The 20,759-nt window shown below is 45.7% G+C and overlaps 1 protein-coding gene across 1 annotated transcript; it reads right to left on the minus strand.

Moving 5' to 3' along the window:
- Window positions 1–15,653: 15,653 nt before the first annotated feature.
- On the minus strand, window positions 15,654–17,332 carry LOC124699382 (probable flavin-containing monooxygenase 1). The gene has a single exon (XM_047231698.1). The coding sequence runs from the start codon at window positions 17,330–17,332 to the stop codon at window positions 15,743–15,745; it is 1,590 nt and encodes a 529-aa protein (XP_047087654.1). The 3' UTR covers window positions 15,654–15,742.
- Between the last annotated feature and the right edge of the window lie 3,427 nt (window positions 17,333–20,759).

The raw sequence follows: 20,759 nt of genomic DNA on the forward strand, positions 1-20,759 counted from the left end.
GGCTCGGGGGGCGGATAATCCGGCCCTGCGAGATATGCAGTTTTCCAATCAAAAGCTTGTCTAGGACTAGATCGGCCTCATAGCATGCAAGAGGAGTACACTACAAACGATTTGGAACAACTAGACACCAATTCCACCAAGAAAATAGCACAACATCTAGGGTTAGAGATTGTGAATCATACCCACATCCATTGTGGAAACCGCTTGGAGGAGAAGGTAGCTAGGGAGGAGATGCACCCGATCCACCCAAGAACTCCGAGAGGGGGCGGACGGAGCGTCTCCGGCGAGGAGGAGGAGATCCGGCGATCTTGAGAGGAGAAAGAGAGAGAGGCGCGTGGGGGAGGAGGTGTGAACCGTTTCCCCCCGTGGCCTCGACCTCAGCCCTTTCAAGATCTGCCCAGGCCGGATAATCCGGCCCTAGCTTAGGGCGGATAATCCGGCCGGGCCGGATTATCCGGTGTCTCCGGGGCCGGATTATCCGGGTGCTGGAAAATTCCAGAAACACCGGGAATCCGGCCCATGTTTCGTTGGTTATTTGCAGGACCCATATGTGATGCAATAATGTATCACGTCACATATAAGGTGCAAATTTACCAATAAGATGGAGCCACCTAGATCATCCGACCGAACCACCTCAAACTCCAAGTTTTTACCAAACATGACAAATGAGCAAGATGGAAATGGCTTATAGGGGAGAGTGGGCTTAGGTTTTAGAAGATACAAACTGTTGATGGTACATGGTCACTCAAGTTTGCAAGATATGAGCAAATAAGGCCAAACTAGAGTGATTTCCCATAAGAACATGGAGTTGTCAAATAAGAGGCGATAAGATCCAAATAACTCCAACTCTTCACAAAGAAGAGTGTGGTGGCCTAGGCCACCATATATGAGTGTTGTGGCATGGCACCGCGAAGATATATCTTGGGTCCAAGCCACTACTCATCATTGAAGCTCACATATCAACATATGATATAAAGAGAATGATTTCTTAATGTTGGCATTATGGGGGGAGGGATAGCTCAATAATTTAAACCGCACTCCCCTATTTCCATGCCCACATCTAAACCAAATAAAGTTTTGAGACGAAAGTGTGTTTGCAAGATGGTCAAGCTATACTCCTTGAATCAATGATATTTAGCTCATTCCTCAAATAAGAGAACCTTGCTTCATCAAGAGGCTTCGTGAATATATCGGCAAGTTGATCTTTGGTAGGAACATAGATAAGCTCAATATCACCCCGGGCAACATGATCCCTAATGAAATGATTCCGGATCTCAATATGCTTCGTTCTTGAATGTTGCACCGGATTATAGGCAATCTTGATGGAACTTTCATTGTCACATAATAGAGGCACTTTGTCACAAATGACACCGTATTCCTTTAAAGTTTGCCTCATCCATAACAATTGAGTGCATCCACTTGCGGCGGCAACATATTCGGCTTCGGCGGTGGAGAGAGATATACAATTTTGCTTCTTAGAAGACCAACACACCAAGGACCTACCAAGGAATTGGCAAGCCCCGGAAGTTGATTTCCTATCATCCTTGTCACCCGCCCAATCCGCATCGGTATAACCATTGAGAATAAAACTTGAGCCTTTGGGGTACCAAATACCATATCTTGGGGTATCAACCAAATATCGAAAGATTCTTTTGAGAGCCATCATGTGGCTCTCTTTAGGAGAAGCTTGATACCTTGCACACATACCAACACTCAACACTATGTCCGGTCTAGATGCACAAAGGTAAAGCAAGGATCCAATCATGGAGCGATATACCTTTTCATCCACCTCTTTACCATTGGGATCTAGTGCAAGATGACATTTGGTAACCATAGGAGTGGCCACACCCTTCATCTCGGTCATCTTGAACCTCTTGAGCATGTCTTGGAGATATTTTGCTTGGTTGATGAAGGTTCCTTCCCTCAATTGCTTGATCTCAAAACCAAGGAAGAACTTCATCTCTCCCATCATAGACATCTCAAACCTATCGGTCATAAGCTTTGAGAATTCATCATTGAAAGCTTTGTTAGTAGATCCAAATATAATATCATCAACATATAATTGGCAAACGAAAAGCTCCCCATTGACCCTCTTAGTAAAAAGAGTGGGGTCGATTAGCCCAACATCAAACCCACGGTCTACCAACAATTCCTTAAGGTGCTCGTACCAAGCTCTAGGAGCTTGTTTGAGACCATAAAGTGCTTTATCAAGCTTGTAGACATGGTTAGGAAAGTTGAGATCCTCGAACCCCGGGGTTGCTTAACATAAACCTCTTCATGCAAAGGACCATTAAGAAAGGCACTTTTCACATCCATTTGTTGTAACTTAAAGTTATGATGCGAAGCATAAGCAAGAAGGATACGGATGGACTCAAGGCGAGCCACGGGAGCATAGGTTTCTCCAAAGTCAATACCCTCAACTTGAGAGAACCCTTGAGCCACCAATCTTGCCTTGTTCCTCACAACATTTCCAAACTCATCTTGCTTGTTCTTGAAAATCCATTTAGTGCCTATAACATTGCGGCACTCCTTAGGCTTCTTTACTAAAGTCCACACTTTGTTGCGCTTGAAGTTGTTGAGTTCTTCATGCATAGCTTCCAACCAATCCGAATCTTCAAGGGCTTCAAATACTTTCTTGGGTTCCACTAAGGAGATATAAGCATGATGATGGCTAAAGTTCGCCAATTGCCTTCTTGTGGAAACCTTTGCCCTTACATCACCAAGAACCTTGTCATGAGTGTGTCCACGAAGCTCGAGGTTCCTTTCTCTTCTTGCTAGACGACGGGCCTCGATCTCCTCCTTGGTCTTTCTAGGCCTTGGAGGTGTGTCACTTGATCAACTTGATCATTTGGGTCCCCGTCTTGACCTTGAACTTGTCCTTGATCTTGCACATAAGAGGGAGAGTCTTGTTCTTGTTCTTGGGTTGGTGCATCATTTGCTTCACTAGGTAAGGTTTGTTGATGTTGAGAAGATGAGGGCTCCACCGTGGTAGAGCATAGTTCTTCCCGAGACGCCACACCGTGTCCCTCAATGGGGAGGAAAAATCCCACACCCATTCTTACTATGGCATCTTGAGGTATTTCATCACCTGCACAAACATCAACTTGCCCCACTTGGGAGCCATCATTTTCTTCGAACTTCACACTACAAGATTCAATGATAATCCCGGACACTACTAGAAAAACAGCTATCAGTGGCGCACCTGTTTTAGACATCAGTGGCGCACTAGTGGTGCGCCACTACTATCACGCCACTGCTAACTTTTAGTAGTGGCGCACTAGTGGTGCGTCACTACTATGTGACATACCAATGGCGCACTAGGTGGTGCGCCACTAGTACTTGCTAACAATGGCGCACTGCATTACTTCACCGTGCGCCACCGGTACGATTTTTTCATTAAAAAATATGGTTGGCCACCACATCCAATGAGCTGCGGGTTGATGATTTCAAATATATACAGGGGTCTACGTGCAAAAACATGATATCCATATATAATCCATATCTCACATATTACAGGGGCCTGGACACAAAAACGTCATTACAACTCTAATCTAATGTCCAAAATTACAGGGACCTGGACGCAAAAAGTCAGATCCAGATCGGATCAAATCCTCTACGCCGGCGATGGTGCTCGGCTGCGTTGAACGTGAGGTGCTCGACGGCGTGTTGGGCCGGATCCCGACCTGCAGCATCTCCTGGCGCGTGTTGGAGGCGGTCGGAATCCTCCACGCCGGTGGTGGTGCTCGGTGGCGTTGAGGAGGCACCTTCCTGGAGCGCATCACGGAAACGACGGTGAGCCTGCGCGCTTAGGGCTCGATGCGGCGCGCCGCAGAACCGCACGGCCCAGTTCGCCGCCGCCAGTCCAGAAACGGTCGACGGCGTCAGCTCGAGCGTCTTCCTCGCCGCGCAAGCCGACGGCCGGGATCGGCTCTGAAGCGGCGCCCTCTGGGTGCTTCTGGGCCCATGGTGGGGGCAGCGGCCGCCGGAGGCACGCATCGCCACTGTCGGAGGTGCCCGCCGCTCCGCTGGCCTCCAGCCCCTGCCGCGGGCGCGGGCGATTTGGGGGACTTGGGCTCCGCTGCCGCACGAGCAGAACATGATTTGGGGGAGGGGATTTGGTCGATTTGGACGCGGAGAGAGAAGGGCAGCGAGGTCGATTTGGGGGAGGAGTTGGGGACTTGGGCGGATTTGGAGAGAGGAGGCGTCGGGGTGGTTTGGTGTTTATCAGACGAGCCACGGCACGGCATGGAGCGGGGAGCAGAGATGCTTCGGGGTGGTTTGGTGTGAGAAGTGGAGATGCTTCGTGCACAGCGCGCATGTGCCTGGAAGGAAGTATTTTTCTTTTCGTGTTGGAAGGAAGTAACGTGGGCAGCCTGCCTCGATGTACGTGTCTGCAGTGGTGCCTGATACAGTTAACAGTCATGCGTGGTAGGGTCGTGGGACACTGGCAGGCATGTGCATAGCGGCTCGGTAACCAATTTCCAGTGCCGCACCAACATGCTGGTGCTCCACTGCTAACTCAGGTAGGATTGGCGCACCACTACCAGTCTGCAACGGTGCGCTACTGGTAAGTCCGTGATGGATCTGGACCTTTAAAAAAATATTGCAATGGCGCATGCATGCAGTGGTGCGCCACTGGTATTTTATCTAGTAGTGGCGCACCTGAAAGTGGTGCGCCACTGATAAGTCTGCGGTGGTTTTAGAATCTGAAAAAACATAGCAATGGCGCATGGATACCATGGTGCGCCACTGGTAATTTACCTAGCAGTGGAGCACCTGAAAGTGGTGCGCCACTGCTATATAGCAGTGGCGCACCACTATCATGGTGCGCCACTGATAGTGATCTTACGACTAGGCCTTTTCCTAGTAGTGGGAGGATACATCAAAGATTCTATAAGTGTGAGATTCGGCACCGTAACCAACAAATATACCCTCCAAAGCTTTAGGAGCGAATTTAGATAAACGAACTCCTTTGATTTTGTAGAAACACTTACACCCGAACACTTTGAAGTATGAGATATTAGGCTTGTTCCCGGTGAGTATTTCATATGGAGTCTTGTTCAAGCCCTTGCGGAGATAGAGCCGGTTGGAGGAGTGACAAGCGGTGGAGATGGCTTCGGCCCAAAAGTTATAGCGGGATTTATACTCCGCCATCATAGACCTTGCCATATCCATAAGAGTCCGGTTCTTCCTCTCCGCAACACCATTTTGTTGAGGGGTGTAAGCAGCGGAATATTGATGACGAATCCCCTCATCACTAAGAAAATCATTGAGTGTGTAGTTCTTGAACTCGGAGCCGTTGTCACTTCTTATTGCCATAATGAGGAGGTTGTGTTGGCGTTGCACCTCGGTAGCAAAGTCAATGAATATTTGTTGAGTCTCATCTTTCGTCTTGAGAAAGTAGACCCAAGTGTATCTTGAGTAGTCATCGACAATCACCAAGCAATGTTTCTTCGCACCAAGACTTGCATGAGTAACGGGACCAAAGAGATCCACATGAAGGAGCTCCAAGATCCTCTTGGAAGAGATAATGGTCTTGCTTGGATGCGGAGAGTCATGCATTTTGCCTTCAACACAAGCCCTACAAACACGATCTTTGGCAAAAGACACATTTCCATTAGTCCCACAATATGGTTCCCCTTGTGAAGACTTTGCAAAGTTCTCATGTTGACATGGGCTAGGCGGCGATGCCACAACCAACCCACGTCCGCCTTTCCGAATAGGCACATCGCACTTGTCGTGGTGGTCCCCGAAAAGTCCACCACATACAAGTTGTGTTCGCGATACCCAACGAATGCGACTTTTAGAGTCTTGCTCCACAAGAGGACCACAATATCATTATCAATAAAGACGGCGAAACCCATCTTGCCAAGGGCGGAAACGGAAAGCAAATTGTAACCAAGGGTTTTGACAAGCATGACATCCACAAGAGTAATGTTGTGTGCAACCACAACCTTGCCAAAACCCAATACCTCGGATGTAGAATTATCGCCAAAGGAGACGGTGATATCATTAATGTTAGGCCTCAACTCCTTGACGAGGTTCTTGCCGCCGGTCATATGACTTGTACATCCACTATCAAGTACCCATTTTGAACCTCCGGCGGCATAGTCCTACATGAGATCAATTCTTGGATTTAGGTACCCATTTCGCAATGGGTCCTCTTTTGTTAGCAACAAGGGTCTTTGGGACCCAAATAGACCAAGCAACATAACCATCATATGGGCCAACATATTTAGCATAAACATCACCATAATAATCTTTAAATAAAATATAGTGAGGGTTAGCGATTCCCGCATCATCATCATTCATGGTTTTGCCCTTGGAGGCTTCACCGTTAGTGACGTCTTTCTTCTTTTCTTGTGCGGGCTTGGCCTTTTGCTTGTTTGCCTTCTTTGCCTTGGCATTAAAACCAAGGCCCTCCTTCCCATTGTTTGATCTTTGCTTACTCAAAAGATCATCCAAAGAAAGGTTACTTTGGGGAGAGGAGGCCTTAGCAAGTTCATCCTTCAACCTAGCATTTTCCTCAACAATATTTGCATGATCACATAGAGGAGTAGAGGAACTAGGCACAACATATGTAGCAAGCCTAATTTGAAGTTGCTCAAACGACTTGGATAGGAGAGTGTATTCACTCTTCAAAGCTTTGTGAGCTTTGTCTAGTTCATCTAGATCCTTCACAAGTTTCTCATGATCAACCCCAAATTGGGCCTTTTCCTTTGTAAACACTTTATTCTTAGCCCTAGCAAGATCTCTAGCTTTAGTGAGCTTGTTAATTTTATCTTGAGGCTCTTCAATATTTTCTAACCTCTCTTCAAGAGAAGCTATGGTTTCTTGACATTCCTCAAGAGCATTTTTAAGAGCATGGATTTCGAGAGAGTCTTCTCTCTCTATTTGACCCTTTTTCTCAAGCATATCACTTTGTTGAGCTAAACGAATCATGAGGTTTGAAACATGCTTTTTAGTGTTACCTTGTAGGTTGAGAATGAAATCATCAAAATCTAGCATTTCTTGTTTCACTTTTAGACTAGCATCATCAACCCCTAGTTCACTAGATATGTTAGGAATAGAGGGGTTAGGAGATGATACCTCTGGAGGATTTAGCCATGAGGCAACTTTCTTCCTCCACAAGGATGACCTCATTGGGGGATTCACTTGGTGATGAAGAGTTAGTGGAGAGGGAGGCAAGAGCGACCAATCCATTGGAGGATGCATCTTCTTCATCATCAACATCATCATATCCGGAGGTATACTCTTCTTGAGTTGATAGCACTATAGATGTGTCCAAGGAGGACCTTGCCATGAAGCAATGTGCATTCTTGATAGGAGGGTTCTCATTGGGAGATTCAAAGAGAGATGAAGAGGGTATGTTGGTGGTGACGATGGCGGCCAATTCCTTTGAGCTTTCTTCATCTTCATCACCACTAGAACTTTCAACTTCATCGGATGAATATTCTTCCCTTGTTACTAGCACAACTCTTGAGGGCCTCTTGCCCTTCTTGGTCTTGTTGTTGTAGAACTTCTTGTTGGGGGCTTTTGAATACTTGCCCTTTGTGTCCTTGCTCTTGTCCTTGGGAATGAGCCTCCCATTATGAAGCTCTCTATTTTCATAGGGGCATTCGGCAATGAAGTGGCGCTTGTCATCACAATTGTAGCAAGATCTTGTCTTTGGACCAAAGCTAGTGAAACCACTTTTGTTGTTCCTCTTGATGTTGTCTTCCTTGGCCTTGGAGGGATCAACCCAAAAGGATTTTGCATGGAAGGCCATGTGATCATGGTAGTGGCATTGCAAATCTTCCGGATAGGACATACTCCACGATGCCCTATAAGATTCTTGAGGAATCACTTCTTCACCGGAGTTGACCACCAAGGCAAGGTTGGCACCTTTTGCCATCCCAAGAGCACGATTGCGAGAATCATGAGAGGTTTCCTCAAGCACCTTGAGAGCTTGCATCTCGTGCACGACTTGTTGAGAGGTGAGAGAGGAATAGCATTCCCTTCCCACAAGAGTCTTGACATCAATGGGTGCAAATGGCATCATGCATTCAATGTACTTCTCCTTGATCCAAGAGTCATTGATGTGGGTGGCACCAATAAGCCGGAAGGCATCGGCAACCGTGACAAGTCTTCCATACATGAGTTCATGATCTTCATCCGGTAGCCTCATGAATCCTTCGGCTTTATTCTTAAGAGCATTATACTTGTTCCTCCTTGTGCTCTCACTTCCAATGCAACTAGCGGCCAAGCCGTCCCAAGCTTCCTTGGCGGTGGTGTAGTTCCGGACACGATGCAATTCCGGTGTCCCCACACTAGTTTGAATCATGTGAAGGGCGGTGTTGTTGAGTTGACTATCAATTGCTTCCCTTCTAGTCAACTTGTCGGGGTTGTATGGCTTGAAGCCCTCCAAGATGATTCTCCATAGTTCATTGGAGGCACTACAAACATGAGAGCGGAACTCAAATTGCCAAGTATCGAAATTATCAACGGAAAACTTAGGTGGGTCGCCCCGAATGTTTAAATGGGGATGGGGAACCGGTATATCGGGAGATAGGAAAGGTGGAGCTACTCGATTGTAGCTTTCACCTCCACTAGTTCCCCTAGGAGATGCACTGGTAGATTTGATAGTGTTTAAGTTATCACCTTCCACGGGTTTGGTAGATGAGGGTAAGTCCGAAGCCTCTCCATCATCTAACGCACCCGTGTCTTTTACCTCTACACTAGGAGCCTTGGGAAGGGCCGGAGCCAAAAGCTCGGCAATCATCTTTTTCATGCTTTCCATTTGGGCTTCCATGGAGGACTTCAATGAATTGAAGTCCTCCACGGAGACCGACTTGGCGGCCCCTACCGAGGGCTCCTCGTCCGGCATACTCTTAGGCGGTTAAGCCCGAAATAAGAGCCGAGGCTCTGATACCAATTGAAAGGATCGTATGCCGCACCTAGAGGGGGGTGAATAGGTGCTAACCAATTTTTAGTTCTTTTTCAATTTAGGATTGACACGAAAGGTAAATTCTCTAGATATGCAACTAAGTGAATTTACCTATATGACAAGGATATCAACTAAGCAAGGTATAGCTACGCAATAGATGATAGAGTGGGATAGAGGTAACCGAGAGTGGAGCACGCGATGACACGGAGATGATTCCCGTAGTTCCCTTCCTTTGCAAGAAGGTACGTCTACGTTTGGAGGAGTGTGGTTGCTACGCAAGCCAAACCAACAGCCACGAAGGCTTCACTCAGATCTCCTGTGAGCAACGCCACGAAGGCCTAGCCCACTTCAACTAAGGGATTTCCTCGAGGCGGAAACCGGGCCTTTACAAAGTTCTTGGGGCACACATCCACAACCAAATTGGAGGCTCCCAAATCTGTAACAATACAACAATCAACAACAACACATCAACAACAAATCAACTAGGGAACCAAATAGGAACACTAGCATGAGATCCCTCAAACAAGAGAGGGGAAATGAAGAACGCTTCAGTGAGGATGTAGATCGGTGTCTTCTCCTTCGAATCTCCAAAGATCAAGAGCTTTGGTTGGGGGAGGAAGGAGATCTTGCAAATCTTGACTTTCTTGAGGTGGCTCTAATGGAGGTGGCTTGGCAGTATTTCTTGTGTAATGATTGAGCAAGCAACCAAGGTAGAAGAAGGGGGTATTTATCCCCCCTCTCAAAATTGAGCCGTTGCTGCTTCCGGGGGGCCGGATAATCCGGCCTAAGTAAGGGCCGGATAATCCCCCCCCCCCCCCCCCGGATAATCCGGTCTTCGGAACAAAACCGTGACAAAATCCGGCCAAAAGTCCGGCCCTATATCAGAGAAGCTTTTCTTCCAGTCCTTAGCCAAAATCGGGGGGGCCGGATATTTCCAAAATATCCGGCCCGGATAATCCGGCCCCGGTACAATACCGGGACATTATCCGGGCAAATGTCCGGCCCCCATACCGCGCAACAATTCCTCGAGAGACTTAGCCAAAATCGGGGGCCGGATATTTCAACAATATCCGGCCCGGATTATCCGGCCTCGGCCAAACTTTTTCTGATGACTTTTGACAGACGATCAAATCCAACACACATGAATAATTATCTATGTAATCCCTGTACCACTTAATCAAACATTAGTGTATCACATATATTGACATCAAACACACAAAACATAATGTGAGAGATGTTCTTTCAATGGTTCAATAGGTACTTCGATCTCATGGCTATAACACTTTGTAGACATGGGAGCCATGAGCGTTGTGGCTGCTTCCAGAATCATTTCCGACGCTGCGCTACTCTGCTCATCATGCTCAGGTTCATCAACCTTATCGAGTTCCATTGTCCCCCCACTCAAATATTTCGCGGGAAACATTTTTTTGGAAATAAGCAAGAAACATCGACAAACACATTTTTCTTTGACTTCATAGTGGAAAGAATTCCCAATTTATTCTCTGGAATAACCAACAAAGACATTCATACGATTTTGATTGTAAAACTTATTTACTTATGATATGCATACCAAAATTTAAGAAATGACTATTAGGTTTTATACCCATGCCATAACTCGTATGGTATCATTTCAACGGATTATGATGACGCTCTATTTAGTGTAAAAGCGGTAGTCTCTAAAGCATAATCCACAAAAATATGATGGTATCATTTTATTTTTATCTCATTAATCCAACAAAGTTTGGATACGACCCTCGAATACTCCATCATAACTATGGTGTTCCGTGAAACGTGAGTTGTAGAACAATTTCGTAACTCTCTTAGATGTTCGCTAAAACTCGTAATTCAAATATTTTCACCATGATCCAATCATAGATATTTGAATTTTCTATTACGATGATTTCTACTTCTTGCTGAAATTTATTTGAATCTATTCAAATGTTTCAGAATTCTTCCTCGTTGAATAAATATATCCATATATATACACTCAATTCATTGTTGGAAGATTTCATGAAGTAGAAGAATCTTCCGCACACAACTATGCCCAATGAACCACATACATCATCATGTATATTTCCACTAAGTTTGTTGCCCGTTCAACTCTTGGCCTATGAACGGTTTTTTAGTTATTTAGAAAAGATTTTCAAGTGCCAAACGATTCAAAATCAAATGACTCCAAAAATACATTTGCATGGAGTTAATTCATGCGTTCCTTTCTAACTTAACCTAAATAGCGCTTCCACAAATAAGTGGAATTCAAATCATTTGCCTTATGGCATTTTAGCGTTAGTGTTATGCATGTGTGTTTCACCATTAAGATTTATAATAACTTATCTATCATACATGGACTACGGTCATAATTTGAACAACTCATTATTTTCATTTGACCATAACAAAATAACAATTATTAAGTTCTTTATTATAAATCTGAAAAGCTAGGTAGAATGTCAACGATGAACACAATAACACTTTATTTTGTTCCAGACGTGCATTATTACCGCATTCATTGTCAGTCACTTAGGCCATTGTATTCTTGTATTGTGTTGTGTTGTATGACACCTCATACCAACCAATATGGTACAAATACCCAAGAATTCCATTGTGTGACCAATCAAAAATACATTCATAACATGTATATCATATATATACACCTGAGCTAGACTTTCTAGTCTTTTCTTTTTTTCTGCCAAAATCTTTTGTAGTTTCTCTTTCGGTTTTCCTCTTATTTCAGAAAACACTTCAACATCAATAACTTCTAGGCTTGTTGGTCAAATACCAATAACATTGAGGTTCGTATTTTGAAGGTGATCATCACATAACAAGTGTTCCGGATTTCACTATTAGTAACCATTTAATGTGATGAACAATTTCACTCAGAATTTTATCCATCAAATCATGACAACTTCGTGATGAAGCTACTATGGCTCATATGGATATGCGAATAGCATCAGTGCCCAACTAGTTGGAGGATCGAGACACCTAGCGTCTTCAACCTTCGTACATTCCCATAAAACTTATGAGTTTATGTAGTCTCACTAAATTATATTCTATCATCTAGCTTGTAATAAGGTCTTAGATATCACATATATCTCATACCTTGCTTATTTCTGAAAAAAAAACTTTTTGAGCTCCTTACTTTTCAAACGGATTTGAACATCAAGTTTCACGGAGACAATATAATTTTAGATACTAATTGAAATCATTGCTCTTCGAATCATCAATTTGAGGATTACCAAAAGTTTGCAATAGGTTAATCATTTCTTGATTCTTTAACAATACGGTACTAGTCAGTAAAGTTATTTGCCAGATTTAGCATTGTTTCTATCTCAATTACAAGCCTAGCGCAATGTAGAAAATGGATGTCAATTCTACTAAATTTAATTCAAATATAATTTATACTAAGTTCATGATAAATTGAGTTTACTATTAATTCTTAAATTAACTAGGTGAACTCCCACTTAAAACAACATCCCTCACGCTGCCTTAGTGATTAAGCGAACCAAATCCACTACACCAAGTCCGATCATCACGAGAGATGATGTAGCTTCAATGGAGAACATCGACATGTTCATCATATCATCTATATGATTAATGCTTGACCTTTCGGTTTGCCGTGTTTCGATGCCATGTCTGTACATGCTAGGCTTGTCAAGTTAAACCTTAGTTTCCGCATTTGCAAATCTGGCTTGCACCCGTTGTATGCACACGTTGAGTCTATCACACAGATCATCACGTGATGCTTCGAAACAATGAGTCTCAGCAACGGTGCAAACTAAGGATGAACACTTTATTATCTTGATTTTTAGTGAGAGGGATCATCTTATAATGCTAAGCAATACAAGATGCATAAAAAGGATTAAAATCACATGCAATTCATAATGTGATATGATATGGCCATTTTATCTTTGCACCTTTGATCTTCATCTCCAAAGCACGGGCATGATCTCCATCATCAACGGGCATGATCTCCATCATCAACGGGCATGATCTCCATCATCGTCGACGGGGCGCCAACGTCCATATCGCCGTCTTCATGGTTGTCCATCACTTGTAGCAACGATGAATTGAAACGAAATTAAAGACAACCATAAGGCTCCTGCCGGTTGCCACAATACAATAAGGATCATCTCATACATCAAATATATTCATAATCACATCATGGCCATATCACATCACCAAACCCTGCAAAAACAAGTTAGACGCCTCTAATTTTGTTTATATATTTTACGTGGCTTAGGGTTTTCGAGTAAGATCCGATCTACCTACGAATATAAACCACAACGCTGATGCAAGTGTTTTCAATTGCAAATTGTAAATTGGATCTTAACTATGGTGAGAGAAACTGACACCTGCAAAGCCACTTATGCAATACAAGTTGCATGTCGAGCGTGGAGCAAGTATCATGAACGTGGTCATGTAAGGCTAGCCCGGGCCGCTTCATCCCACCATGCCGCAAGATGCAAAATACACGATAAGCAAACGACAATAAAAACATCAACGCCCACAAAACCATTGTGTTCTACTCGTACAACCAATCTATGCATAGACCTGGCTCTGATACCACTGTTGGGATTCGTACCATAGAAAACAAAAAAAATCCTACCGCAAAAATGAATAACAAGCCAAGATCTAATCTAGTAGATAGTAGCAATGAGGTGAATATAAACATACCCTCGAAGATCGCTAAGTGTTAACGAGATAAATCTCGTGGTGGATGTAGTCAATCAGTTGTCGCTTTAAAAGCGCGTAGAAGATCTTGATGGTGCCACAGTCGGGCAGCACCTCCGCACTCGGTCACACGTATGGTGTCGATGAAGACGTCCTCCCCCGTTCAAGCGGGGAGCGGATGTAGTAGATCCTCCTTGGAATCCCACCATCACGATGGTGTGGTGACGGTGGTGGTGGAGATCTCCGACAGGGCTTCGTCGTAAGCAGTGCGGAGAGAGAGAGGAGGGAGAGCTAGGATTTGGGAGAGAGGGGGCTTGGCACGCCATCCTGGGAGCCCCTTGGTGGAGCGGCTGGCTTTTGGTGGTCAGCCCCCTCCCCTCTCCTCCTCTTTATATAGGTGGAACCCCTAGGGTTGCCCCAAAACCACTTTGGAGTCTAACTCCAAAACTTACCAAATTGTGAAACCTAGAGGGAGAGGGATTTCTCCCTTTCCTTCTTTCTTGGCCGGCCAACATGGTGAAATCCACCATGGAATCCACCTTCCCACTTGGTGGGTTGGCTAGGGCTGGTGGAGTCCCTTCCTGCCATAGTAAATTATTCCGGATGATTCTAGAACCTTCTACAACCTTCCATAAATTCACCGGACCACTCCCAAACTTGGAATGTGACTTCCTATATATGAATCTTATTCTCCGGACCATTCCGGAACTCCTCGTGATGTCCTGGATCCCATCCGAGACTCCGAAAAATATTCGAACTCCATTCCATATTTCATATCTACTTAAAACGACATCGAACCTTAAGTGTGTCACCCTACGGTTCGTGAACTATGCAGACATGATCAAGACTCTTCTATGATCAATAACTAATAGCGGGACCTGGAGATCCATAATAGCTCCCACATATTCAATGATGACTTCGTGATCGAAAGAACCATTTACACATACGATACTGATTCCCTTTGTCTCACGATATTTTACTTATCCGAAGTTTGATCGTCGGTATCTCTATACCTAGTTCAACCTCGTTACCGATAAGTACTCTTTACTCGTACCATGATATGACATCCCTTGTGAGCCAGTCACATGTTTGCAAGCTAGTTGGATGACATTCCACCGAGTGGGTCCAGAGTATATCTATCCGTCATTTGGATGGACAAATCTCACTCTTGATCCACATGCGTCAACCCTATATTTTCCGAACACTTAATGCCACCTTTATAACAACCCATTTACGAAGTAATGTTTGGTGTCACCAAAGCATCCATCCGGTGTGTAGGTGATTAACATGATCTCATGGTCGAAGGATTAGGTTACTATGTATCTTAAAGCTTGAAGCACGACGAACATAATGACTTGATCATATGCTACGCTTACTATGGGTGTATGTCCATCACATCATTCACCTAATGATATGATCTTGTTATTAATAACATCCAATGTTCATGATCAGGAAACCATGATCATCTATTAATCAACAAGCTAGTTTAACAAGAGGCTTACTAGGGACTCTTTTATGTGTACAAAGCAGACAAGTATTAATGTTTCCGGTTAATACAATTATAGCATGGGATGTAAACATATATCATGAACACTAAGATATAACAATAAACACAATTATAGCATGGGATGTAAAAATCGGATGCTTATACGGAAGGCACTTGATCCTACATGGCGCTTCTTGTCGTGGCCCCATTGACCTCTGTCTGGACCATGATGTGCTCGCGAAATAAGAGAGAGCACTGCCACATCATCATACACACCCCACAAAATCACCTAAGGGATAAAGTTCAACAACAAAATATGTATATGTAATAAGCCCAATAATATTTTTATTTTGAATTTCAGGTTAGATTCAGATGATATTCAAAATAAATTCAATTTCTGTGTTTGAATTGTTTCTTCAAATTTCAGATATTTTGATGAGGATCGAAATATCTCTGGTACCCAACTTTAAAAACTTGATGATTTAACCGGTTTTGACTACTTCAAAATATGAACTGGACAACAACATAATACTTACTTTACGGTGTTCTTACTTTTTTTTCCAGTTCAACAACCGATGTGCTTGAAATGGAAAACAAATCTAAACACGGGTGTCTGACTAGGCAGATCGCAACTGATGAGAGGCACATCCATTCTCCCTCGCTCACAGAATGTCGGCGTAGTCGACGGCCCCGTAGGGCTGGAACCACTCGGCGAGGAACCCCTTCTTCCTCCTGTGCTCGCACCCCATGTCCCGGCAAAGCTCGTCATTGTACCACAGGTTCACGGCGCCGATGCACGGCCTCCACGCGCTCTGCCCGTCCCCGCCGCCCCCGCTCCTCCGCGCGTAGTACCTGCCCCACTCCGCGCAGCTCTCCTCCATCCGCCGCACGCTCGGCAGCCGAAACCCGCCGTCCAGCAGCCGCGCCACCCACTTGGCCGCCATCTCGGACGCGTATATGTTGTTCAGCCCCTCCTCGTAGCCCAGCACCGCCATCTGCGCGACCCGCGGGTGCACGCACTCCCTATACAGCGGCGCGGCGGCGATGATGTCCTTTACCCGCGGCGACACAAACATGTCCCGGAGTTTCTGGTCGCCGCGGAAGCCGGTGGCAAGGATCACCACGTCGGCCGGCACGACGCGCCGTTTGTTGCCGCTGCCGGCACCGTCGAGCACCTGCAGGCCGTCCTCGCAGAAGCTGAACGATTTGGACCGCTGGAAGACGACGCTGCCTTCCTTCACCCGGTCGTAGAACCCGTCCGGCAGCATGGAGATGAGACACGACGACACGCACCTCGCGAACCCGTGCCCGGGCACCATGCCGTGCTCCCGCATCGGGATCTCCCTCCGGTAGTACGCCCCCGTCGCCGCAGATATCGCCCACGCCAGCGGCGCGAGCAGCGCGGCCAGGATGCGCGAGGCGGCGCCGGAACCGGGCCTGGGGACCATGAGCTCCGCGAAGCGGTTCATGTAGAGGTACGCTATGTTCACAGTCCCCCACACGTTCGTGCCGTGGAGCAGCCATTGCGGGTTCCGGCACACCATCGTGCACGGCAGCCCCGCGCCGTTGGCCTCGGCGCACTCGGCGGCGATTTCGAAGGCCGTCTTGCTGGCCCCCACGACGGCCACGCGCTTGCCCTTCACCAGCGCGGCGGCGTCTGCGTCGGCCATGTCAGACAGGTCCATGGAGTGGAGCACCCGCCCCCCGAACGCCTCCGGGCCGCCGTCCGGTGTGAACGCCGGGATGTTGGGCACGCCGCTGAATCTGCCGATGCAGAGGATCAGGAAGTCGAACTCGTGCACCTGCGATGTCTCGACGCCGTGTTGGCGCACGTTGAGGCGCCACACGCCCGTGCCGTCGCCGAACGCCTCGCCGTTGCCGGCCCACCGCTCCCACCCGTCGGCCGCATCCTCCGGCTCGGAGCCGACATACTCCGCGGCGACGACGGTGCTCCTGAACCTGACGCACTCATCGACGCCGAAGCGGCGCGCGTAGGCTGCCAGGTAGTCAACGACCTGGTCGTGGCGCGGGAACACGTCGGCGGAGTCCGGCCACGGGAAGTCGGAGTAGCGGTACGCGACGGCGGGCGTCTGGAGCCTGGTGGAGGCGAGGGTGCGCGTCCACAGCCCGCCCACGGACTCCCCGGCCTCGAACACCACCGGCCGGAACCCACGCGCTAGCAGGTGCTTGCACGCCGCCAGCCCGCTCGTGCCGGCGCCCACGATGGCCACCCGCTTGGCCCTCTGATCCATTGCTCAAGTGGCTGATTTGGGTATCTGCAGTTCTGCACACTGCTGTCTGCTAATGTAATAATTTTTGGCAGGGTCGCTGCTATTATTGTATGCAGTGGCGCGGATCACGTGAAACATTTTATAACTGGAAATCAATCAACTTGGCTGGTAAAATGAATCAAGATTTTACAAGAGCAGTGCCGTACGAAAAGGAAATCACAGTGAAGACACAAAATTTAACATGAAAATTCCTCCAAAATAGAGAGAAAAAATCGCGGATATCAGCCAGCAAGTGTTTACATACGTTATTATGGGTTAGCTTATAATCTGATAAACCTTAGTTGATGGCTAAGAAGTATATATAAGAAGGTGATATTGATCCGCTTGATAGAAGTTAGTCTTCTTTTAATATAAATTTGGATCACAGTATAACACGTTGACTGCTTCTTAGTGACAAGTGACTGATGTGATTAAGATTGGAGATGGAGAGCTCTCCATGTTTTTTTGGATACAGTTCTTCAAGTGTTAAGTTTTTTGTTAGAGCATCTTCCCTGGTGATGTAAAATACATCATCAAAATGTAGTTTTATATCACCTGTTTTTATGTGTTTCATTTCATTTACATCACAAAACAAATTCAGCTATTCTGGGTGATTCCAAGTGATATAAAATAATTTCATACAAAGTTCTACACTTGGGCACATTTCAAATGAAATTCAACGTCAACGCGTAGTTTGACATTGCCATTTGGACCATAGTACTACGATAGTTCCATATGCAGATAGTTAGATTTAAACTTTACATAGTTAAAACTTCGAAAATAGATAGTACTATATATGACATTGTGCATGACCTCGCCACACAGCCCATCGACCCGCCACACAATCGCGGCGTACACGTGGGCGGCAAGCTTCAACTCTCCTGAGTATTTCTATCGATGTCAGAGCTCTCCATTAGGGGTAGAATTAAAATTTGAAATTCACAAGCTGAACAAGTACATTTGAGCCAATTTTTTATTTGAGCTTGTTTATGGACCCAAAAACTTGTTAAGCCTGTTCAAATCTGGAGCCGGTAATTTTCCGTAGATGACTGCCAAGCTATCAATTTTTTTTTTTTTTTTTGAAAGCCCACGTATATTCAACATAATACCACGTACATTGTACATAGTACAGAAACGAAATACATCGCATCATACGTAGGGGAAACAGAACCAGAGCAAACCGCAGCATCTCCTCCGGCGTCGAGGACGAAGGCCGCCGTCCCCCTTCTCACCGCGCCCCGAGAGCACCTCTCTTGTTGAAGACCGCCGCAAGGCCCGTCCGCCGCACGGCCGGCGGAACTTGTGCCGATGAACGAGCACGGCGAGTGCCCTCCCGCTCCATCTACTCCACCTTGCCGTAGCCGTCTTCGCCGTCGACGCGGACGGAGCCACCGCGGATGCCCAGCCCTGAGTTCCGGCCACCAGATCCGCCGCCAGCACGAATCCGGCGGGAAGCCGAAGGACTCAAGCACCACGCCGGGCCTCGAGCCCCCGCAAGTCGAGCGCGACGACGACGAGCCCCCAGGAGCTCCACCGCCGGAGAAGGCCGCCCCGACACCAAACCACCCGCCACCAGCCCCACCTCCTCCAAGGCGCCGCCGGCCGGGATCTCCACCCTACCCTACCGTATATACAAGCCGGAACCGGGGATCCCCACCCTCCCGCCGCCGGAGCGGCCGACGGAGGAGGAGAATCCCGCGGCTCAGCGGCGAGCGCGGCGGATCGACGGAGTTCGCCCAAAAATCGCCTTTCTCCTCCTGCACAGTGACGGGGAAGAGATAAGGTTAGGCCGTCGTACTCCCTCCGTCCTCAAATAAGTGGACATCTAGCCTCTAAACTTTGTCCACAAAAGAGTGTACTCCTATCTTCCCAATGCAATTTAATTGCTTCTCTCTCATCGCACGGAAATCAAACCCAATAATATTGAGCACATATTTTTCTTGCTTTTTACATGCAATTAGCTTATTGGAGGTGAAAGAATTAAAGAGGAGAGATGCATGTTCCCAATGTACTTTTCACTCCACCTCATAATTTATCAATATTTATTGCACTTGTGGTGGTATAGATCTCCTATCTTTTTTCACTCGTTTACCCTCTTGAGTAGAGGAAAAGAACATTCTTGTTCTAATTCTAAATTAGTACTACGAGAATTACTAGTTTTCTTACATAGCTCATGTCTGCACATATACGACAAGTTAAACTAGCTAACTCGTGAGTTTGCTAAGTCGATACGAGCCACGGTATGAATTACAAGCGTGCTCGTAGTACTAATTTAGTGTCATAATGGTACTAATTTTGAGGCAGGGCTTATTAGTATACGTTTAGTATATTATCAAACGAGCTTTGCTCTGCCAGGATCACTAATTTAGTGCATAATGTTGCTTTTTTCTAAAAAGTTGATCAAATTTAATAAAGTATGACTTCGATCAAAAGTTTTTTCCCCGATAAAGAGTGTTTTATTACTTAAATATTTAAGCATTATACCTGGCCTCCGCAACTAGAATGCACACAGCCGTCCAAATTAATACGTTACAACACATAAAGACTATCATGAATGGGAAAACAAAATGGAGATTGCCAACTAGTCCATAGAAGCTGCACCGACGACTATGCAGCCACTCATATTGAAAAATAAACTCCTTTGGTCGCTGAAGCGACTCAGTAAACAACCTGCATAACAGAAGAGTTTTTATCATTAAAAATCTTGTCATTTCTACATAGTTAAAGCGACCATATAACAATAATCTCTCCCACTCTTATATAAGTTTTGAACCTAGAATCCACACCATTTAGCTAATTACCAAAAATATTTGCAATGCTACGAGAAGGGTATATGGTAGAACATATTTGAATGGTTGATCATATAGATCTAGCGAACCGACACTGGAAGAAAATGTGTTTTATTGTATCCTCTTCGCGATAAAAAAAAAACACATTTCGTACAACTTTAACATTTGCATTTTGCAAGGTTTTCTTTAGTAAGAATAACACCCCGACGAAGGTACCATGCAACAACCTTGGTTTTCAGAGGTATATTCATTTTCTAAATAGATTTATTATAAAAAAAAATAGGCCAACATAATAGAAAAAAAAACCATGGTTTCACTTTTCTTGATGAGGTAGTTGTACGTTTATTTAACGGTGCAACCATGAAAAAAGGTAAACAAATAATATAGATAATGAGAAAGAATGCAAAAGAAAAGAACAGAAAGAAACATTATCAGCATAAATGCCGTCTAATTGGTCTCCATACTTTGGAACAAAATCGGTGTAATAAACTATAGTAAGCTACCGTATCGATATTTCATCAGAAAGAACTGTTGTGCTAGTGGTTGGGCAGTCGCAATGAGACACAACAGATCGCAGGTCCGGTCTCGCATGCCCACGTTATTCTTTTTCTTTCCATCAA

The sequence above is a fragment of the Lolium rigidum genome, chromosome 3, assembly GCF_022539505.1.
Source record: "Lolium rigidum isolate FL_2022 chromosome 3, APGP_CSIRO_Lrig_0.1, whole genome shotgun sequence".
NCBI classification, from domain to species: domain Eukaryota; kingdom Viridiplantae; phylum Streptophyta; class Magnoliopsida; order Poales; family Poaceae; genus Lolium; species Lolium rigidum.

Bases quoted from the DNA above. Each gene is read 5' to 3' on its own strand.
- LOC124699382 (XM_047231698.1), bottom strand. From the start codon at position 17,332: ATGGATCAGAGGGCCAAGCGGGTGGCCATCGTGGGCGCCGGCACGAGC.